Source organism: Pygocentrus nattereri, chromosome 12, assembly GCF_015220715.1.
Source record: "Pygocentrus nattereri isolate fPygNat1 chromosome 12, fPygNat1.pri, whole genome shotgun sequence".
Lineage (NCBI taxonomy): Eukaryota > Metazoa > Chordata > Actinopteri > Characiformes > Serrasalmidae > Pygocentrus > Pygocentrus nattereri.
In genome coordinates, this window is record NC_051222.1 from 6,895,455 (window position 1) to 6,918,878 (window position 23,424).

Sequence of the window (23,424 nt, forward strand, 5' to 3'; positions counted from 1 at the left end):
TCCTGCCCTCCAGAATGTAAGGACACAAGCCTTCTCAGATAAATAAATGAGGGGAAAAAATTATGCAGTTTTGATTCTATTTTACCCCGATTTTTTGTGACTCTGCTGTTTGTACTCGATCTATGAACAAAACTGTTTTATGCATGTAGAAACTGGACATGCACAACTGAAAATGAATATAAAATGATGGAAGTTGGTAAATTTACTGAATGGAAGTTGGTGAAACAGTTTGTCTTCTTAAACATTTCTGTGCAACTAATACTCATATTGCTATTATTATACTATTATGATTAATAGTATAATCTTAATAATGACAGAAATAACATTATATTCCCAAAAGCACAGAATCTTGTCCACATGCAGATTTAAACTGTTTAAACAGAACCATGTTTGCAGTGCACAAATCAAACTACTAGTAAAAAGTGATAACATCACCACTAAATATGCTGCATTTTAGAAACCCTAGAAATGCATAGAACTAACAATAAACATGTGAAACACCATGACATTGTTACTAATATACACTACTCTAACATAGCAGCAGGAAACATGCAGAAATGAAAACACAGGGTAAAACAAAGATTATGATAAAATTATAAAGGACAGTTGTAAAACAAAACTACTAAGAATGATTGTGCAGACTGATGTAAGCTAATTAATACAAAGAACCCAGTGGACTGGATCACTTTAAACAGTATCATTTTAAACAGTCCTATGCAGCAGACTGACAGGCAAGTAAGGCAGTCATTTCAGAGAGGCACTACAGAGTAGACACAGGTTAAAGAGATGACCAAAGGATGGAGCTAGAATGGAACTGAGACAGAGAAAGGAATAGAAAGGGTTCAGTATTATTTTATACATAAATATCATTATTCATGATTAATGTGAGCTTGAATTCCAGTCTTTGTTTTAACTGTAAATGATTGTCTTGTAGACTAGCTGGCTGTAAACTCACCATGAACTTCTGTGAAACTCTCTGCTCTGCGCTGAAATCAACAAACTCACCCCTGAAAGAACTGGACCTCAGTAACACTGGCCTGCAGGACTCAGAAGGGAAGCTGCTCACTGCTGGATTGAAGAGTTCAAACTGTGTTCTGGAGATTCTCAGGCAAGCTTTCTGTATTATTTCATTACATGGAAAAAGTTAGGCTGTGAAAGCACAGTAAACTCTGCACTCAAACTTCTTAGGCAATAATTTAAAGGTGGATCTTAGTTTTTGGCAGAATCTAGTTGAAATATAGCCCCTCCCTTCAGTGTGTGATGGAGACTGGTGGGGTGAATGCTCCCGGGGAGAGAGATGCTACTGGGTGGACCGGTACTTGCCCAGTCCTCCAAAGGGAGGTGTCAGCCAGGTGTCACCAGGTGCGGTGTAATGGAGACCATTTAGTGGGCTGGGGAAGTTGTTATATTTACTGAATGGAAGTGGGTGAAACAGTTTTTCTTCTTAACCAGTTTGTGCATCTAATAATCACATTAGATAATAATAATAATATTATTTTTTCAAAAACCGAACCTTTTGCACTTGCAGATGTAAACTGTTTGTACAGAACCATGTTTACAGTGAGGAATCAAACTACCAGTAAAAAGCATTAAGGAGTGATAACATCAGCATTAAATATGCTGCATTTTAGAAACCCTAGAAATGGCAGGGCTGCTGGAGTTTTTAAACTGTATCAGCTCACCGTCTGCTCTGTTAGACCCTCCCCTACTTTGTTGGTCGACCTTATAGATGTGAAGTCAGAGACAGTAGCTCATCTGCTGCTGCACAGTTTGTGTTGGTCATCATTTAGTCCTTCATTGATCATAGGACACAGTTGGCTGTGTAATTTGGTTGGTTCTTGGTCCAGCAGTGACACTGGTCTATTTAAAAACTTCAGCAGCACTGCTGTATCTGATCCACTTGTTCCAGTGCAACCCACACTAACATGCCATCACCATGTCAGTGTCATTGCAATATGATTTTTCACCCCATTTCAATAGAATTTGGCTACTTCACTCAAACATAATCTGTTAAAAATATGACCAGGTGTGACCACTAAATGTGAATCAGATGCATCATTGTGTAATGTCATATAATTCATGGTAAGGGTGGAATAAATACAGAGAAACACTACTTAAGTGAATATTTGGCAGCCATGTCAAAAATTATGAGCTTTAAGTAAACAGTGTTAGTGTGTGGCATGCGCCTGCCCCCCGGGCCCTGACGATGATGGCCCGACGAGCACTCAGCCGTGACACACCTCGGCGATGATGCCAGGGAGAGAGCTGCGAGTGCGGAGTGCTTCGTGTCCTTCTAGTGAAATGATCATTTTTACTACTAATTATGCTGTGAACTCGTCATTAGTCTTGAATATTTACTCTTAATTTTTCATAACTTGTCCATGTTTTGTTATCTTGCTGGGGTTACATTAAGAACAAAAAGAGTTGTGACGATTTTGCCAATGTAATATTAGGCTATCTATCTAGTAAGCTGTATTGCTAGTCTTATTAGCATATTATATGCTGGCAACTAGAGAATGAGTAAATGTTTTTTGCTCATATTTTTACACTCATCAAAATAGTTTAAATGAATTTGACTTTACACATTATTCTTGGTAAGTAAGCTTTGGTGAGTGTGTGAGCATGGTGAAACTTTGAGTGTGTCTCATCTTGTGCTAATAACAGTCCTAAAATGTGTTACTGTGTGAATTTAGTGCTCAATATTGACCTTCCTAAATCTGTCTTCACTGAATCATTCACAGCAGTAGACACAGCATATCAATCGTTTTTTAGCAAATCCATAATAATCCAGAATTTTTGGTCTCCTGTTCTTCTCATTTGGGATGCTGATCGCAAAGTAAATAACTTTTCTTGGAATGTCTAGACTAGACATTGTCTGATTGCTGTCACAATAAGAGTCCTATAAAATTTTACTGTTAAATAGAAGGTAACCTCATTTATTTGAAATATTTACTAAACAGCCTTTATTCTTTTATTTATTGTGTAATTTGAACTGTTCTATTCTTGTTTTACATTAAATTTTTTTGTAAAGAAGCTGATATGTGCTGCATATACATGGTAAGAAAGATAAAAGCAAGAGTTAAACAGCTATAGGTTATTACACTGCCACTTTACTGAAGGAATATGAGCAAATTTGAAGATCTTTGTGAGAGAACATGCTGCTGTATATTTTATTGCCTTTATTTATCCTACTGTCACCCAGTGCAACCATTTTAAGCTACAAATATCAACTAATCACTAGAATGAGTGCAAGGCCAGTGTGTAGGTTCGAAAGGGAAGGGTAAGATTAAAGGTAAAGATACACTCACCGGCCACTTTATTAGGTTTATTGCTAGTAAAAGATTGGACCCCCTTTTGGTTTCAGAACTGCCTTAATTTTTTGCAGCATACTTTCAACAAGGTTTTGGAAGCATTCCTCAGAGATTTTGGTTGGTTAATTGAGTTCCTGTTGCCTTTCTATCACCTCGACCCAGTCTGCCCTCTGACCTCTCACATCAACAATTCATTTTTGTCCACACAACTGGATATTTCCTCTTTTTCGGACCGTAAACAGCAAATTGTCTTGACCACCTCTATATGTCTACATGCATTGACTTGCGGCCATGTGATTGGCTGTTTAGCTAATAAAGTGGCCGGTGAGAGTAAATACTTTTTTTCTAATTTGCTTCTATAAGGTGTATATATATATATATATATATATATATATATTCACTCTTTGCAGACTATCTTGGTGTTGTATTGGGAGAAAGTCCTGTGAAAATCTGGGATCAGCTTTGCAACAGGTAAACACCTCTCTGAAAGAGCTGGACCTCAGCAACAATGACCTTCAGGATTCAGGAGCAGAGCTGCTTTCTGCTGGACTGAAGAGTCAACATTGTAAACTGGAGACACTCAGGTGAGACTTAATGTTTGAAATTCAGTACTTCACCAGCTCATCCTTTTACAACAAAAGGATGTTTTGGTGAATTTAAGGAATTGTCCAATATTCCATCCCTAAAAGAAAATTCTTGGATTACTAGACACAAGTGTACAAAAGTGAAGCATGAGTGAAAAACTCTAAAAGGTGAAAAGAGAAAGGTGAAACAGACGAGGCTAAATAAAAGATCCCTCCCACCATGAATATGTTTTGGAATATTAATCAAACCTGTCTACCAGAAGTATTATGCTGAAATTAATAACTGACCAACACAACAACTACAACAGTGTAATTGGTGAGTGTCATTCTAAACAGAAGAGAGACGACCTAATAGCACAGAGGTGACATCGCGATTTAACACAAACGACTAAACCATGTGGCTTTAGCCAGCAGGCTGCAGACATAATTGGACTAAGTATTGATGAGGACAAGCCACTTCAGTGACCTTTCTGACAAACTGGAGGTTGACAACTCAGTGAGAAAGCAGAAAATTGGCCAGTGGTCCTGTAAATATATTTCCAGTATTATACTCACTTGGTTTAAGCTAAGGAAACATTTCTGCACACTGTCAGGTTGTTTTTTTTTTGCTCAGTGGACCAGCAGAGACTCTTACTGATTTACTGACAGAGTGATCTTCTGTTCCTGACACCACATTTTTGAAACACATGTGCTTAAGTACACCTAATTAAATTAAGTGAAGTGTGTCATCATCATCTATCAGTGTAGGACTATAATAATAAATAATGAAAGAAATGGAGTGAGCACATTCATTAAAACATGTAATGAGTCATTTGACCTTATTGACCTGGAGTAGCTTTGGGACGAGTTAAAGTTATTTTTCATTGGATTACAGTGATGCTGTAACGAAGGATAAATGAGATTTGCTTTTAGAGTGTAGTGTCCCTGACTGAACAGATTATCTAGAGGCAGGGTCCCTTTTTGAAGTGTTCCTATTAACCATCCCTTTTAGAAGTGTCCATCTTTTAAAACTAAACATTAACATCAATGGACCACTAGTAAATTAACATCTGAGATAACAGTATAACAGCAGTATACATGAACAGTATAACAGCAGTATACATGAACAGTATAACAGTAGTATACATGAACAGTATAACAGTAGTATACATGAACAGTATAACAGCAGTATACATGAACAGTATAACAGCAGTATACATGAACAGTATAACAGCAGTATACATGAACAGTATAACAGCAGTATACATGAACAGTATAACAGCAGTATACATGAACAGTATAACAGCAGTATACATGAACAGTATAACAGTAGTATACATGAACAGTATAACAGTAGTATACATGAACAGTATAACAGCAGTATACATGAACAGTATAACAGCAGTATACATGAACAGTATAACAGCAGTATACATGAACAGTATAACAGTAGTATACATGAACAGTATAACAGCAGTATACATGAACAGTATAACAGTAGTATACATGAACAGTATAACAGCAGTATACATGAACAGTATAACAGCAGTATACATGAACAGTATAACAGCAGTATACATGAACAGTATAACAGCAGTATACATGAACAGTATAACAGTAGTATACATGAACAGTATAACAGCAGTATACATGAACAGTATAACAGTAGTATACATGAACAGTATAACAGTAGTATACATGAACAGTATAACAGTAGTATACATGAACAGTATAACAGCAGTATACATGAACAGTATAACAGCAGTATACATGAACAGTATAACAGCAGTATACATGAACAGTATAACAGCAGTATACATGAACAGTATATCCTGGACAAACTGAAAACATTTTCCCCCTTTTGTTTCAACCAAAGTTGTTATGGGAGAAAGTTGTACCAATTGTATTTAGACTGTAGGGTTACTCAGCCCTTAAACCGTATTGATCAGCAGGCTATTTGTGGAGCTGTGTTTCAGTACACACCTGTATAAAGCTGTAACCATTAATGATTTTATCTACGGTGCCGGTATAGGTCGGTTGTTTATATACCCAATGGGACCACAGTAAAAGGCTTTGTGGCAAAGCGCTCTGGCTTCTTTAAATTTTGGTCACACCGCATTGCGTGCCTCCTTGTCAGCTTTCAGCAGCGTGATTCTTGGAAGCTCGCCAGATTGAATCCCGATGAATCCTCATGGTGAATTGTATGATTATCCGTCGATGTTTGCCTTCAACCCTCCTTCCCAGTCGATGTGCCGAGTCAACAAGGTCCTCCATCTTCTCTGACCACTGTGGAGTGATTTTGGACAGTATCCTGATGATTCTCTCTCTGGTGTCTCGTGGACGCGGAGATTCCAGCGCCTTTTGTACCGCTCAGTTTCAGATATTCGCTCCTTGAGATTTTTGTTTTCAGCTGTGACAGCAGACATTTGCTTTTCCAGGGCTTTCACCTTATCTTTACAGTCTTTAAGTTCTTTAAGGTTGAAATCCAAACTTTTCGCAAGTTTTCCACCATGACAGTTAGACTTTTTACAGCTTCGAGAACGGCTGCATTTCTCACATCTTTCTCTGTAGTGGGGTCGAGAGAAGTAGAGCTCTCCTCACCTTTTCTCCTTCTTGTGTTGGGCGCAGGGACCCTTGTTGGCGTTTGGAGGCTGCGTTTCTTGCTTGAGACGCTAGCGTCTGCGTTTCCAGTGCCAGTTTGGCGGTTGTTGCCATTTTCAAGTAGTCTGGAGCATATACTGACGTCCGTGCGTTTGTAGATGGATCACGTTTACTTTTAGTTTAGATTTTTCAGGGATGACCATTTATCTTCCAATTTTAGGGACTGTGCAAACAGAGCTGAGCAAAGTCACGTCTGCTCAGGTCGCCATCTTGCCCGGTTCCCCTGTTTTGAAGTCTAAAGTGACGGTCTAACCAGAGCAGAGGTAACACGGTCAAATGTCAAGCTCTGGTTGTGGTTTATAGAAAGCGAATAATAGTTTTCTGAGCGCGTGGTCTGCATTCACCCGCTAACATGTCCGCCGTGATTCCTCGCATCGAGCAGCTTTCCTCCAGAGTGGTCCGTGTTCTGGGCTGTAATCCCGGACCTATCCTGCCAAACGACGTTAGGGGAGTGAAGAGCAGCCAAAACGCGACCCGCCAAACCAAAACATTTCTCTGTGGATGGGGTAACGTATGTTAGCTAAGCTAGCTAGTTAGCCGTCAGTCCAGTGACCGTGAAGGTGAAATCTCGCGAGAGGATTTGGGCGGGAACAGCTTATGGGCTCTGGTCACCGCTGAGGTTTCGACACCGGTAAGAATAATTCGCGTTTAGGTTTGATGTCGTTTAAGTTTTGTGCTTTTAAACATGTCATTTCTAGACGGTGGCTCCCTAAAACAGCCCTCTCCTTCAAATTCAGTACAAAACCCAGTAAAGTCACATTAGCAGAGAGGAGCTAGCCCTCAAACCAAAACGTTCATCGTAGCGGTGCTGGGGGCGATTAAAATGTCTTTACATTAACTTTCACTGACAGCAAAGAAAGTTCTGCCCTCTCCTGTAAAGTTACCCTTTTGTAGATACTTATTTTTGATATAGATATCTAGAGGCCCTCGCCTTCAGGTTCAGTGGGAAACCTGCCAAAGCAACGTCAGCAGAGGGAGGAGCAGCCATGGAATCAAAAGGAGGATGGGGATGAGGTGGACTGGGTTTATCCAACACGACTTTTGGAGCTGGTGCTGTGCTGCATTAATACAGCTGTTAGCTGCCAGCTGATCTGTTGTAAAAACATATCAGTCATTAAAATGAATATGTTGATCTTGTATGTACTGTGTGTGTTTAGAGGAGTGCATTTTTCATTGAAGTGTAGCGTCAGTTTTTTTCTTTTGCTCTTTGCTTCAGATTGACAGGCAAACTCAGTCAGTGCATTTCTTCTGGAGTCAGCACTTTCACTGGGCTCAAGTTATTGTGGTGAGTATATGTTTTTATGTTTGCTCTGTTAGTGGCAGAGCAAACATTGTGTTCATGTTAATGGCATGACAGGGCTCCGTTATTGATTCTTCCCCCTTTTATTATTTTATTTATTTTTATTTTAATTAGAAGCAACTCTAGATTTGATTAGACACATTAGACACTCTCGTTTGTTTGGTTCTCTTTTGCAGTGAATGGTGTAAGTGTGGTAGAATGTTGCTGTGAATGTGGCGTTGTAAGGCCTGCCCATCAGTTTCACCAAGTAGGTCCCAAATATTAAAGCATTATCGAGTGAAACAGATATTATGATAATAATAATCGCTTCCCCTGCATATATCAAAGCTGTCCATGCAGTTTTAGGACATGGGATGCGCTTTTAATTCATTTGCATTGATGTCATCAGTCAGAGAGCAGTGTGTTTAGGAGATGCCAGTCTTAAGTGAAATGTTACAAAACATTTTTGCCCACTGTCTGTTTTATGTTTTAATCCTTGAGGGTGATGTTGATGTGCATCATAAAAGGACTCTGCATGTACCTCAGTGAGGACCCTAAGGATCTGGTGCAGGAGTACATGGTGAGTGTGCAAAAGTAGGTGGTGCTTTTTCCACATCTTAAAAAATGAATGTTCATATAAACATGTTCAAAAAACTAATACGTAATAAGAACTTAATTTTGCTGAACATACCCATGTTGTCTTATTATTCCAACAAAGCAGCATATTTATTGTAACTGGCCAGCAAAAAAGTTTAATCGTCTTTTTTACATTAGAACAGATTAAATTAAAACTAAAAGTTGACTTAACTTTAATTAATTAGTAACGTTTTTCCACATCGTCTGGGACTGCGGAGCGGAGGACGGGGAGCTCTGGGTCCCGACATAACTGTGATTATCATATTAGATGTTTACAAGCCAAGTGAGATGCTGCTGCATAGTGCTGCATTTCTTAGCCCTGAGCTAATGGTGGAATGTCATTCTTAAAACTGTCATTTCTTAATGAGGAGCCTGTCCTTAAAGTATCTATTTCCCTTTATCCAGGACATCACTGAGGCCAACACACTAAGTGCCATAGAGAGAACAGTGGTGGGGATCTATGTTGTCAGAGAGACTCCCAGCAGTAACTCTTCTGATGTGGGAGTGATCCTCGAGGGTGTGGTGGTGCTTCGCGACCTGGAGAATGTGGCCCTTGCAGCTGCCATGCTGTTTGGAGTTTTTTACATCTTAAATATGAGGTACCCGTCGAAGCTGCACTACACCCTGGAAGTTATTCAAAAGATAATAGTGGAGTTGGATGCAGCCGATCTATCAAGAAAGGCCCAAAGCTTGAAAACTAAAGTCCACCAGTAAGGAGGGCCGTGTTGTTTTGGCTTCAGCCGTCCTGTAAAGAAGGGCAGTTCTACATTCGTGGACTGAGCAATGTGGCTGGTTTTACAGACGTTTGTTTTAAGTTCTAAGTGTGTGTGAAGTTCTAAGTCTGTTTGATTGTTGATTTGTGTTTGCTGTTTTAATTGTAATTACTGTGCAGTTCTCTACACATTTGATATCACTGTTTTATTGATCATATTGATCATATATGATATGTGAATAATAATGACTGTTGCCGTCTGCAGAGCTTTGCGTTTTATTTTTTCTAGTTGAAAACTTTTGACTGACAGTTTAAGTAGCTACGTTTAGAATGGGGACACCTGCTGTTCTGTTTCTGGAATAAAAGTTTTATAACAAAACTGCTTCTTGTCTTCAATGAAAGAATTAGATATTAGGAATGATCAAGAAAAGTTTAAGGTATTAAACAAGACGATACTTTCTGAAATTTGGGTTTTTAATCGTCTTTATATTCAATTTATAAATTAACCGTTTTTAAAATGATGGAATTTAAATGTTACCATTTTGAAACATTGATATGGAAATATTTAAAATGCTTAATATTGTAATATTGATTTCTTTCGGCTGCTCCCTTTAGGGGTCGCCACAGCGGATCATCTGCCTCCATCTTGCCCTCTCTACTGCCTCCTCTACTTTTACACCAACCATCTCCATGTCCACCTTCACTACATCCATAAACCTTCTCTGAGGTCTAGCTCTTCTCCTTCTGCCCGGCAGCTCCATCTCCAACAGTCTTTGACCAATATTGTAATATTGATATAGTTGAGGTTAAATAATGTGGGGGTGGACTACATTGTCTTGGAATAAAATAATCTAATTTAATTTATTAAATCAAATTTCAGTAGCTTCAGTGCTCAGTACTTGTGTTGATTAAACACAAATAGCTTGTCTTGATTTTAACTGAATTGTTAAATCAACACAAAGAACAAGCGATGAATGAACATAAATAGTTTATCTTCATTTAACACAATTGTGTAAGTTGCTGCCAAACCAAACAATATGTGTGGAACCAATGTCCACTACTGAATGGAGTAAATCCAATGTATCATTTTTTTCAGCACTGCATTGCTTTGTGTTCAGGCACTGAGACCCTGACGTCTCATTCATGTTTATTGGTGAAGTGTTTCATTTTATATGGATGTTTAATATTGAAATTATTATTAAAGTAAAGTGAGACATTTAAATGTTTGTTGTATTAATATATTGATGGAAAACATGATTAAGTGATGATTATTAATCACAGGGCTAAGTTAATTAACGGCATTGGGAGGGAGGGGCATCAGTGAATTCGGATCTGGGCCACATATGGCCCGGTACCAGCCCAGATGTTTTACATGTGGTTGAGTTGTGGGTCATTTGTGGCCCTGCTGGTTTAAAGGTGGCTGAGATGCGGCCCTTTCATGGCTGTGAACCGGCCCAGTGCTAATTAACATATATTTACATAGACAAACTCAAACAGCCCTGCAGCTCAGCTCTCCGCCCCCCAGCTGACCCACAGCCCCTCCCTGACTCTGAGCGGGTCTCAGTGCTGAGTGTGGTCCGGTTCGGTCCGCAGTTGTAGTGAGAGGTCAGTGTGTATCTGCTGTGAGGAGCGCTGAGCCGTCAGCGTTGTGGCTGTGTTGGAGCTGCTGGAGCTGCAGGGCTGTTGGAGCTAAACGAGAGCTGTAAAGTTGGGTTTTTGGTGGACTTTCACTGGATATTCGACTCTCTCTCTTCGATTTCTCAGTAAATCACCGCGGAAAAACGATCAGATCCACATTTTATCGCTCAAATTACAAACGTTGTACAAACAACGGACCTATAACCCATAAATTACTGAGACTGATTTAATTCTGACGAAGTTTTTCTGCTTTTCAGAATCGCACCGGTTTATTCTCCCACGGGCGGTTCGACACCAGCCTGTCTCATCTGTTCCGGACCGTCGGAACAAAACTTCGTATCTCCACAATGGCGACGTCTTTACAGGAGGACGAAAACCGTGTAAGTCAGTGGAACCAGACGGCTTTCCAAGCAGCTCGAGGCCGCTTCTTCTGGTCCATTCGTTATGAAACGATCACACAATGTAAACGGCAACCGGCACCTTCACACGGCCACGGCGGAGATACGAGGTTTTCATAGTGAAAAGTGATGAGCCCGAGACTGAAACGAGGAGGAACTCTTTCTGTGGTTTATTCAAACAGTAAAGTGAGAAAACGGCGAGGTCCGTTCAAATGTGAGTGAGCGGGTCTTTCAGATCAGTGCGGACCCGTTTCATCCTCCGTCCTACAGAAGGAGCCCAGGGGGGCGGACATGCTCGAGGCGCTGTCACGTCCTGAAACGACAGACTTTAATAGAGTCGTGACGGCATTTCTTATCCACACGACTGTGAGACCCTAATGCGCGGCCACGCCTTATTAACGCGTGGGGACGAGATTGCTAAGCCGTGGCCGTGACTTAGTAAGGCATGGGAACGAGATCGCGGCTTACTGAGTCATGGCGACGGATTAGGATCTCGTTCCCACGCGTTGATAAGGCGTGCCCGCGACTTAACGATCTCGTTCCCACACCTTACTAAGTCGTGGCCGCGCGTTATTTTTATTTCTCCAGGAAGTCGCCAGCGGGGCTCCGTACAGCTCCATACAGGCCAAACCCGCTCTGCGGTGGGAGCCGGAGGGGTTCATGAAAGTGAAACTGAAAGGAGCTCAGCGAGAAACAGCGGCGCCTCCAGCTGCTGAGGAAGCGGAGGGAGGACCACGGGCTCGAGCTTGGTGAGAGAATTAACGCCCTAAACAGGCGATTCTGGCGCTGTAGATTAAAAACACCAGCTTATGTCCACACACGGCGACAGAACTGGTGTTTGATGGTGTTTAATGGTGTGTAATGGTGTGTAATGGTGTTAAACTCCACGCTCGATGTTTCATGTAACTTCCCGGCCGAGCCACAGAATGACGTCCTGTGCCGACACGTCGATGTAAACACGCTGTTTATCCGTTAAACGGGTTTGTTTGAGCGAGTAGCTGCGGGAGCCTCACTTTCCAGCCAGACTCGGTTTGTTTTCATGAATAAATGAAGAAAACCTTTTGTTGGTGTGTCGTGGCGTCAAACGAGCGACCGAACCCCGTTTTTAACCATCAAAGAGGAACCCGAGGTTCTGCTTGAGAACACGGCGTCGAAATAACGTCGACATGAGACTTGAAGTGCATCCAGTTTGTTTCAGCCGGGAGTTTATCGAGTGCAGCTGGCTGTGGAAAATGGGGCCTAGTTAAATTTCCGAGGCCTGTAAATCTAAACGTCGGGCTTTATTGGAGCACAGTCATCTACAAGCAGCGTAACAGTCATTATTTTACATTTCACTGTTTAAAAACGGCTCGAATGCCTCAATCTCCTCATTTAAAACGGGTCTATTACCACAGAAGCAGAAGAGCTGATCTGTAGAACATGCAGGTCTAGCGGTACTCGGGGAGATGAGTTGAAGATCAGTGAAACTGCTCAACCAGCAACGAGTCTGAGCGAAAGCTTTTCAACAGGGAGGGGTCATTTCTTTTTGATCCCATGACGAGTCATGCCAAGGATCCTTTAGAAGTTTTTTTGGGATTTCTGCGTTGAAAAACTAATAAAGTGGCCATGAAAATTCTGCTTGAAAGCCTCTTCACTGGTATTAAATAAGGAGCCACTTAGACTGTCTGTTTAGGCAAGTAACAAAACATCTGCCTTCATAGAGCTTTGGGTCATGTGGCTGTTCATGGGAGACGCAGACAGAGAAGGCAGAAGGAACAGTAGTTACTGTGTTACTCAAATGTTTACGATTTTTAAAAAACCTTTTCACCAACATAATAATAATAATAATAATAATAATAATAATAATAATAATAATGATGATGATGTATATTCAATTTACTGCTTTTAGAAAACGTCTAGTATTGATATTGTTAAGTGAGGATGCACCCATCCCGGTTTTCTCTTCTCATACCTGAATTCTGAGTATCGACTGGTTAAAATTAGATTTAAATTCTGTGAGCAGTCCTGTAACTAGGGCAGGACCCCTCTTCTCACTGGGGTACCTTTAGTCAGGGAACATAACTGAACCATTGAAGGGACATTTTCTAAGCTGTACTGACTCCACACACCGCATCTCGCCTCCAGGCTTTGTATTATATTGTTCTGTTTTAAAACATGAGATTATGAACAGACACAAATATGCAGTTTTCACCTGGAAAAACGCATTTAAGGGGCACTGTTGTGCCTTTTGAGGGTACGTTTCCATGACTTGTACCTTGATGAACAAACAGTTTAGCTGCACAGTTCCTTTATTTCTAACAGTGTACGGCATTGTGTCTAACACAAGGCGGTGGAATAATAAAACTAAGCAAAAAAGTAAAAATTAAGAGTGAAGTATCCCAAAAACATTGTTATTAATATGCTTCTGATTAATGCAGCAGCAAAATAAACAGCAATTATAATTCCACTGTAAGCTTTTTAGAGCAGTAATAATGTCTAAAATCTAAAAAGAAGCCCAACTTTTTATATTTTTTATTTAATTATAGACTATTTTGTTAGCAGCGTGCACTGATATGCTGTGAGATGCTATTCACGTCTTGGTGAGGAGTTCTGATATGGTTAAGAGGAACATGCCATGTTCAGATGCTCCCACATGTTTATCTGTTTAATCGTTCAGTTCTTCAAACTAAAGCACGGCCGATGTCTTCATCGGATTTGTCTTCATGACGCTACAGTGTGTTATGACCAAAGGTTTATTAAGTTTACTGCGTGATGTCATGTTGTCTTGGTGAGGACTCTTAGACCTACACATAACAGATGTTAGGGAAATCTTTGTGTTATGTATTTCTGACAAAAAAGAAATTCTGCCGTTATATCAGTATATCGGAGTTTTACGTCCTCAAACATCAAAGTTATCTTGGCAGTCTTTTTTTTCTTTTTCCTGGGAAGGACTGAGGAGCTCCAAACTCCTACCGGAGCTATTGGAACCAAAGTAGCACTCCTGAGCTCTGTTCATCAGACTGTGTAGTAAATATGGGGTACAGGTGAATGCCATACTAATGACATATCTTATTGCTGATTGGTAGTGGAATATATGTAACGTGTAATGTTGAATATGTAGTGATGCTGCTGTTATTTATTCTTTAGTCATTGATCAGGTACTGAGTGATTCTGTGATGACATCAAGTTCATTATAATCAGTATCCTGTTCAATGTCTAAATGTGACTCTTCACAGGGAGCAGAGAGCTGCAGCATGTCCAGTGTCCTACTGTATCTGTGAAGACCTCATTATGGAGCCTCATCAGCATCTTCAGCACTTCACCAGTGGTGAAGGAACCTATGACTCAAAGTGAGTCACATTCACATTCCGTTACTAATTTAAGAAAAAATATTTATTTTTCCAGTTTTAAACGTGTTAGTGGTGTTTTCTAATCACTGGTCAGTCACGATATTGTTTCACAGCAATCCCAGTCCACATATTTGGGTAATTGTTTCAGAAAATTAAGCTCAAATAAGTGCGTATACTCAAAAGCAGATTGCACTTGTGGAATTATTAGCCTTATTATTGTTCATATTACTCTTTTAAGATTTATTAAAGAAAGCTTATGTTTAGCAGTGAAAGCTTAATGGTCATATTGTCCAATTCTAAGAGCTAAGAGTGAGCACATAAGGCTGTGTGCTGACTAACGGTGGACTGCACAAGGACGTCAGATAACAGGAAATACCTCGAAGCTAATAGTAGTAGACACTGGGATTAACAATGTTACAACAGCGTGGCTTCGTAGTAAAAGAGTGCAGGTACTAGACTGGCCTGCCTTCAGTCAAGATCTGTCTCCCATTGAAAATGTGTGGTGAAAAGTTCATCCGTTTGAACATTAAATATCTCGTCTTTGTAGTGTATTCAATTGAATGTAGGTTGAAAAGGATTTGCAAATCATCGCATTGTGTTTTTATTTGTTTTACACAACGTCCCAACTTCATTGGAATTGGGGTTGTAGAAGAGTTGGAGGGAGCAGTCGTGAGCTGGAGGTTAGGGAACCAGCCTTGTGTCCGGAAGGTCGCCAGTTCAGTCCCCTGACAGTCCATGGCTGAAGTGTCCTTGAGCAAGGCACCTAATCCCCAATTGCTCCCCGGGCCCTGTGGATAGGGCTGCCCACCGCTCTGGGCAAGTGTGTGTGTGTGTGCTCACCAGTGTGTATGTGCTGTTTCACTTCACGGATGGTTAAATGCGGAAGTGAAATTTCCCTGTTTGTGGGACTAATAAGGACTATGAGGATTTTTTTCTGTAGCTGAAAATACCATTATTACCAAAATTACTCTAATATTGTGGGCTTTTGTGTGCAGATCTGATTTCAGTTATACAAATATAATGCATATTAAAGTCAGTGTTTCTTATTCTTATTGCAAGAACCAAGAACTGACTTGATCCTAATAAATGTCCTGTTAAATAATTTTACTGATACTGTAATATATATAACACAAAGGCAGGAATCATGCAGATATTTGCCAAAGCATAACACTGTTACTGTGCAGAAAAATAAGGTCAATGGGCCTCCTTTACCAATATCTTCTTAAGTGTGTTCTTAAATGTGTTGTAAGAACAACGTAGGTGAAAGTCAGAATCTGTATAAAAACTGCGTAAGTGGGGATAAAGAATCAATTTCTTCTTGGGAATGATTGGTGAATAAGGCCCAGTGTTCCTTACACTCTTGCACTTTGTGAAGTTTAAGAGTGCTTGAGGTCAGTTTTTGCACGGTGGCATATTTCAGCATTTAGAGCTGATCAAAAGGGGCACCTGTATATGCCAGTGATCTCATGTGTATGTAATATGTCTGGCATTACTGGGACAACAACATGGCTGTAAAGCTGATGTAAAATAATTTGAGAAAAAAGGATATTGAAACTTTCTTCCCATCATGATAAGAAGTTAGGACTTCCGGCTATTATGATTATCTAGCTTGCAGTACTGATTAAGGGTCAGAAGGATGGTGGAGAACAGTGGGAGCCTGACCTTTTTGCTGCCCTGGGCAGAATCTTGCCTTCTGACATCCCCGTCTATCACCACAATTTATTGGGTCATGTTACTATGGAGAACTAATAAATAAATGATTTAGTAAAGTAATATATGAATTAGAATAGCAAAGAATAACAAAGATAAATCTAAAAAGAAATAAATATACATGAAATGAATGTTAATAAATAACACTTTACATTAATAAATGTCTTTGTTTACTTATGTCTAGCCATTTCCCCTTTTCACTAATTTTGCAAGCATTCATTTTTTTTATTTATATCTTTAACATTTTTCTTTTTTATTAATTTATTTGCATATCTATTCATTTGTTTCTCTATTAATTTAATTTGGTATTTCCTGGTCCTTATGCTAATAAGTTAATCTATGATGTCACAGCGTTTTAATATTCCTTTTGGTCGGCTGATATCAGATTCTCTAGATCGATGGTACGTGTTCTAGCAGCGATAACTGAAGGACAAGACAGTTCAATAATGGCAGCAGACAGGCAGAGATCTAAGACTCTCGGCTGATCTGGCTGAAAATGCAGGTGTGGATTATTTACTCTTCCGTGTGGAGGCTGTGGGGACAGTTTGCTCCATACAGTCGACCCGCAGTGTTCAGAACTTTGGAGAAAGTGGTTCCTTGTCTTTTTCTTCAAAATTCTGATCCATACCCGGACATTTGGACACCCTTCTCACGTACTGCTGGTGGGAAAAGTTATTTATGGGCAGGTTTATCTGTTCGTGACTTTGCAGTTCTTTATGAAGTTGGTGAAAGAACAGTTTAATCAACTCTTCTCTCCTGGTGTGAATTGCTAAGCCTGAACATAAAAAACAAGCCCCCTCATTATCATATGAACAAAGAAATACAGAATTAAATAAATTAATAAACAAAAAAAGAATTATTAATGAAAAACAAATGAATATGTGAAGCAACGAAGCAAAAATATAGATAGTGAAAAAATATAAACATGGCAGTACTAAAACAGAATAAATAATACAGAATTAAATAAATTCAAATTATATAAAGAAAAAATAAATGTGTATTAATACAATTAAAATAAGCAATATATATAGTTATTTTTATTTATTGATTAATGTACTGAGCCTTTTTTTTTTTTTTCATTTTAGCAAATCTGGTCTTCCGTATGTTTCCAGTATCTGTAGTCTTTCAAAAAATTCTCCCACCTTCAAAACACATCTTTCTCACAGCTTTCTCAGTTTTTAAACAAGGAAATCTTGATCTAGAGACTACCACAGCCATGCGTGAGGACATTATCTGGCATGTTTACAGCTCACATTGCAGGAAAATGTCACTGTAACTGTTCTTTTTCTGACATTTCCAGCTGGAAGAGATTCAGAGGAAAACCCCCAGAGCCCAGCTGTGTGTCTTTGAAGAGCAACAACTCAATGTCTGAGCCTCTTTACTTCAGTAATGAAAAAAACAGTACTGACCAGAGGTGAGACACAAACACGACATGGTAGTGAATTACAGCAGGATGTTTCTCAGAAAGCATTCTTTTGGTATTTCTTGATCTTGGACATCTCCACTTCTTACTTCCACTGATAGTAACAATGTTTGCTTGCATGACAGCCTGATATATCTGGTGTGACTGATACAACTAATACCACTGCCTGGCTGTACAGCTGAGCCCACCTGAGATTTAAACATTTCCTTATTTCAGTCATAAAGGGAAGAAGCACTGACAGGACACGTTGATGGGAACGTTCAGATTTATTCTTTAATGCGCACACGCCTTGTTTATATTAGCATAGCCTGTGTCAATCATGAATTGTGAATAAAATGATTCAAATGAATTGAAGTAAAAAAAATTCACACATAATACCAACTTCATTGAGCATTGTGGGAACGTAACATACGGCACATATGGACTGGAATGAAAGAGATCAACACCAGTTATTCTAATGCAGTAGGAATTAAAGCAGTGCCCTGAAAGAGAGTCAGAACCCAGAATGCACCATATTGATATTTATTTTCTTTACTTTCTTTACACCTGAGTACACACAGTCTATATTTGTGTTCTAAAACTCCAATACGAACTGCGTAGACTTTTTAATGAACTGAACAAACTGCAACACTCACTGTTTGTGTACATCAGGGCTGTGTAATGAATCATATTTTTCCATTGCAATGTTTTTCTGTTGTGTGCTTGCGTGATGTGAGAGATCTCCAACACCATTATTGCACTTGGCATTTTATGCCTTTAGTGTGCAGCCCTAGTCTACTAGCGTACATCATTCCATTCCAGAGCCCAGCTGTGTTTCTATGAAGAGCAACAACTCGATGTTTGAGCCTCTGTATTTCAGTAATGAAAGAACCAGTACTGACCTGAGGTGAGAAAGGAACACGTTAGTGAGTTTTGCCAGGACGTTTGTCAGGAAACAACCCTTTGTTTTTCCTTGCACTAGGACAAGATCTCCTGTTTGGACTACTAATGACAGATTCCGTACACGACCACCTGATGAGTCAAATGTGTCTGGCAGTGCTGAGACCATAGCCTGGCTGTATAGCTAATGTGAAGTACAGTATGAGGATAAGAATATTGAAACCATACTTTCTTTTGGCCATCATGGGAAATGGCTGTTATTGTGAATGAGCATATTCACTGTAGTTGCCTCAGGTTGTTCCTTGTGTGTTCCCAGTGTGCTCTTCATGTCTCATGTGGGCATGTAGAATGTCCAGCCTCTGTAAAAAGTGTAAATGTAAAAAGATTCACTATATCTGAATCGCTATTTTGACAAAGTTTATACGTTTCTTTTCTGCTCTTGGTTCATACTATTGGGAATAAGAATGTAATGCCATTAGGAATGAAAAGTTCAGAGAGTAGAGGCTGCGGACACCGGACACCGTGTTTACAGTTGATCTGACAAATTAGTTTGAGCCAGTCATTTAGATCATACTTCATGTACGTAAAGTTGAGAATCTCAACTTCCTTTGTCAGTTGTCACATTTTATTCATTTATTTCTTTTTTTTATTTTGTCACATAAATAATACAGAATTAAATAAATTCAAAAATATATAACTACAGAAAAAAGAAATGTGTATTAATACAATTAAAATAAGCAATATATATATATAGTTATTTTTATCTATTGATTAATATACTGAGCCTTTTTTTTTCATTTTAGCAGATCTGGTCTTCCGTATGTTCCCAGTATCTGTAGTCTTTCAAAAAATTCTCCCACCTTCAAAACACATCTTTCTCACAGCTTTCTCAGTTTTTAAACAAGGAAATCTTGATCTAGAGACTACCACAGCCATGCGTGAGGACATTATCTGGCATGTTTACAGCTCACCTTGCAGGAAAATGTCACTGTAACTGTTCTTTTTCTCACATTTCCAGCTGGAAGAGAATCAGAGGAGAACCCCCAGAGCCCAGCTGTGTGTCTTTGAAGAGCAACATCTCAATGTCTGAGCCTCTTTACTTCAGTAATGAAAAAAACAGTACTGACCAGAGGTGAGACACAAACACGACATGGTAGTGAATTACAGCAGGATGTTTCTCAGAAAGCATTCTTTTGGTATTTCTTGATCTTGGACATCTCCACTTCTTACTTCCACTGATAATAACAATGTTTGCTTGCATGACAGCCTGATATATCTGGTGTGTCTGATACAACTAATACCACTGCCTGGCTGTACAGCTGAGCCCACCTGAGATTTGAACATTTCCTTATTTCAGTCATAAAGGGAAGAAGCACTGACAGGACACGTTGATGGGAACGTTCAGATTTATTCTTTAATGCGCACACGCCTTGTTTATATTAGCATAGCCTGTGTCATGGCAGTTTTTTCTAATTAGAACATGTTTTACCTTTACCTTTGTTGAAGTGCCCATTGTTGTAATTACTACAGGGTAATTTGACTGATTCAGTTTTTTGCATAGGAAATGTTTAGGAATGTCTTTTAGGAACACTTTCAGTTCTGATGTTTCTGAAAGAGGCTTAAATCACTGAATGGAATTGCTGTTTAGTGTACTGCATCAATTCTAATAGTTCTTAATTTACAAAATCATACCTGAATTGACTCAGAAATCATGAATTGTGAATAAAATTATTCAAATTAATTGAAGTTAAAATAAAAATCACACATAATACCAACTTCATTGAGCATTGTGGGAACGTAACATAAGGCACATATGGACTGGAATGAAAGAGATCAACACCAGTTATTCTAATGCAGTAGGAATTAAAGCAGTGCACTGAAACAGAGTAATGAAACAGTAATGAAAGAACCAGTACTGACCTGAGGTGAGAAAGGAACACGTTAGTGAGTTTTGCCAGGACGTTTGTCAGGAAACAACCCTTTGTTTTTCCTTGCACTAGGACAAGATCTCCTGTTTGGACTACTAATGACAGATTCCGTACACGACCACCTGATGAGTCAAATGTGTCTGGCAGTGCTGAGACCATAGCCTGGCTGTATAGCTAATGTAAAGCACAGTATGAGGATAAGAATATTGAAACCATACTTTCTTTTGGCCATCATGGGAAATGACTGTTATTGTGAATGAGCATATTCACTGTAGTTGCCTCAGGTTGTTCCTTGTGTGTTCCCAGTGTGCTCTTCATGTCTCATGTGGGCATGTAGAATGTCCAGCCTCTGTAAAAAGTGTAAATGTAAAAAGATTCACTATATCTGAATCGCTATTTTGACAAAGTTTATACGTTTCTTTTCTGCTCTTGGTTCATACTATTGGGAATAAGAATGTAATGCCATTAGGAATGAAAAGTTCAGAGAGTAGAGGCTGCGGACACCGGACACCGTGTTTACAGTTGATCTGACAAATTAGTTTGAGCCAGTCATTTAGATCATACTTCATGTACGAAACGTCGAGAAAATCTCAACTTCCTTTGTCAGTTGTCACATTTTCTCTGGTCAGTAAATAGTGGCTACAATTCCGTTACAACCACAGGAAATGACTGGTCACCTGCTGCTCTGTTGCCTTCATATGTGTAATTTAAACTGGGGATTATGGGGACATGTCTGTCAATTTTGGAAATGCCTAATTTTGTGTGTACTAATCTTTGTAATAGTTTGGTAAGAAGACCTTTTCAGACAGGTTCTAAAACGTCAACAAGTCAGTGCATAACAGTGACTGTGTAATCTGTCACCTTCTCACACTCGACAACAGTGTAAAATATAATACATGGCAATACAAGGCAATACATGGCATGCAGGCTGCATAACGCGCACAAACACAGCTGTTGACCTGAAGTCTGTGTTGTGCTCAGACTTCAGCAGGAAGCATCTTTTAACTCTTTCTTGCACTTGGACCACATCCCCACTGTGTAGTATGCAGCTCATAGTGAACAATGGCATTGTTTGCATGCATGACCACTTGATTGACCTTGTGTGTCTGGCACTACTGACGTGACGCTGTGACTGTAGATCAGGTGCAAAATGATGTGAGGAGAAAAAAAGGAGATTTAAGCTCTCAGTCTGTCAAAATAAGAAGTGTAGGTCCCTGACAATTGTGAATATCAAGCTGGAACCACTGAAAAAGAGTCAGTTTTCATAAAAATGCTTAGTTTGTCAGATTTTTGAAAAGCTTTACCGTTTTCTAATATTTTAGTAATAAGATTTATCAAATTTTAGCAAATATGTATTACTAACATTTCAATTATTAGTAAAATTATTATCTTGACAGAATGATAGCCAATCATTTTCAAAGATCTGTATTTTACTTTCCCTCTATATTAGCAGGTCTCTGATGTAGCTGTCTTCTTATACTGATATGAGCTTCTTGTACATTCTCAATATATTCCCAGACTGCAGACATACAGAGCAGAACCTCTGGAGCCCAGCTTTGTGTCTTTGAAGAGCAACAACTCGATGTTTGAGCCTCCGAGCTTCAGTAATAAAAAACCCAGTACTGACCTGAGGTGAGACACAAACACAACATGGAGCTGAGAAAGTTTCTCAGGAAGTATCCCTTTTCTTGCACTTGTCATTTTGTGTTTTATAATTTGTTTTAAGAGAAATTTGGCCGCATGAAGACAAGATCAGTGCAGAGGAGAAGAAAAAGAGAGAGAAACTGAACACAGAGCTGCTGTTAGATAAAGTCTTATAGAGTCAGGGAAAATTTGGAGCCATAAAATTCCAGAGTCCCATAACTCACCAAATGAGAGAGCGCGAAACTTCTTGATTCTTTCAGTATTCAGTAAAACCTAATGCTTTAAAACAGGGATGTCCAGTCTTATCCGCGAAGGGCGGGTGTGGCTGCAGGTTTTTGTTCCAAACCAGAACAGCACACCTGATTGCATTCGTTTAATCAGCCCTTCTCAGTCTTTGAACAACTGATCCTGTGTGCTCTGCTTTGTTGCAACAAAAACCTGCAACCACACCAGCCCTTTGCGGATAAGATTGGACATGCCAGCTTTAAGATTTAAAGTTTCCAACTAAAAATGCTAAAATTCCATTCAAAATTCCAGATTCATGTGCAGCAAATTATTTTGGGATATTTGGGAATAACGTCCTAATGTGTGGAATGGTTGTACAGTGATTGGATAATACAGAAAGATCTTACAAATAAGAGACATATAAACAAATAAAACAACACACAGAGCGCATAGAGACACAGTAAAAAGTTATTATACTTATGTGTCAGATCTCATCTGTTATCATGTGGGTCTTTTATACGGTCAGTCAGAACAACACATTAACTGCCTCAGAGAAGGGTGTATTGTAATTCCCGCTTTAATTGCAGTTATAAGTACTCATTAAAATTACCTGAAATAGACCGATGTGCTCTGTCCTGCACAAATGCACTGAGTATGGTGAATGACCACTAGAAGTGTATTTTTTGAATGTCTATCCATAATAATTTATGCAAAGAGATGTGTTGTATTACATGACTGTTGATTTGAGTTCTGCAAAGTCTCTTATTCTCTGTGAGGCCTATATATTTAGTGGTCTACACTGAGGCCCAATCCCATTTCACCTCTGGCCCCTACCACTTAGCCCTTATCCCTTTGTTTTGCGTGTTCACATCTAGGGTTACGGTGTCACAACTTTTGTTGAGATTGAGGTTTAGGGCGAAGTGTAAGGACTATATAGCCATCCAAATTGAGGACAGCCACTCCAAATGGAGTGTTTTGAGAAAAAAGCAAAACCAGCAAGACGGAGCACAAAAGACCAAAGAAACCCACAAATGTGAGAATTTTCTCTGTTAAAAATTATGATATGTGTATAATATATCAGAGGTGGA

General features: G+C 39.3%; 1 protein-coding gene and 1 long non-coding RNA gene across 5 annotated transcripts in view; both read left to right on the forward strand.

Annotated features, from left to right (window-relative positions):
• Positions 1–5,992: 5,992 nt before the first annotated feature.
• Positions 5,993–9,491, forward strand: LOC108437102. Its single transcript, XR_001858585.2, has 4 exons — positions 5,993–7,820; positions 8,012–8,082; positions 8,316–8,394; positions 8,856–9,491. It is a non-coding gene; the product is annotated as an uncharacterized LOC108437102 (long non-coding RNA).
• A 1,763-nt stretch (positions 9,492–11,254) lies between these two features.
• LOC108414748 (NACHT, LRR and PYD domains-containing protein 3-like) overlaps positions 11,255–23,424 on the forward strand; it is a 48,398-nt gene continuing 36,228 nt past the window's right edge. The window contains exons 1-5 of one of the 4 annotated variants that reach the window (XM_037543568.1): positions 11,255–11,947; positions 14,414–14,527; positions 17,538–17,651; positions 19,558–19,671; positions 21,986–22,099. In XM_037543568.1, coding sequence (XP_037399465.1) covers positions 11,859–11,947; positions 14,414–14,527; positions 17,538–17,651; positions 19,558–19,671; positions 21,986–22,099 — 545 coding nt within the window. In that variant the 5' untranslated portion in view covers positions 11,255–11,858. Of the gene's footprint in view, positions 11,948–14,413; positions 14,528–17,537; positions 17,652–18,537; positions 18,547–19,557; positions 19,672–21,985; positions 22,100–23,424 lie in introns of those variants that run through there. The other 3 variants (XM_037543566.1, XM_037543567.1, XM_037543569.1) reach the window with 3 other exon arrangements.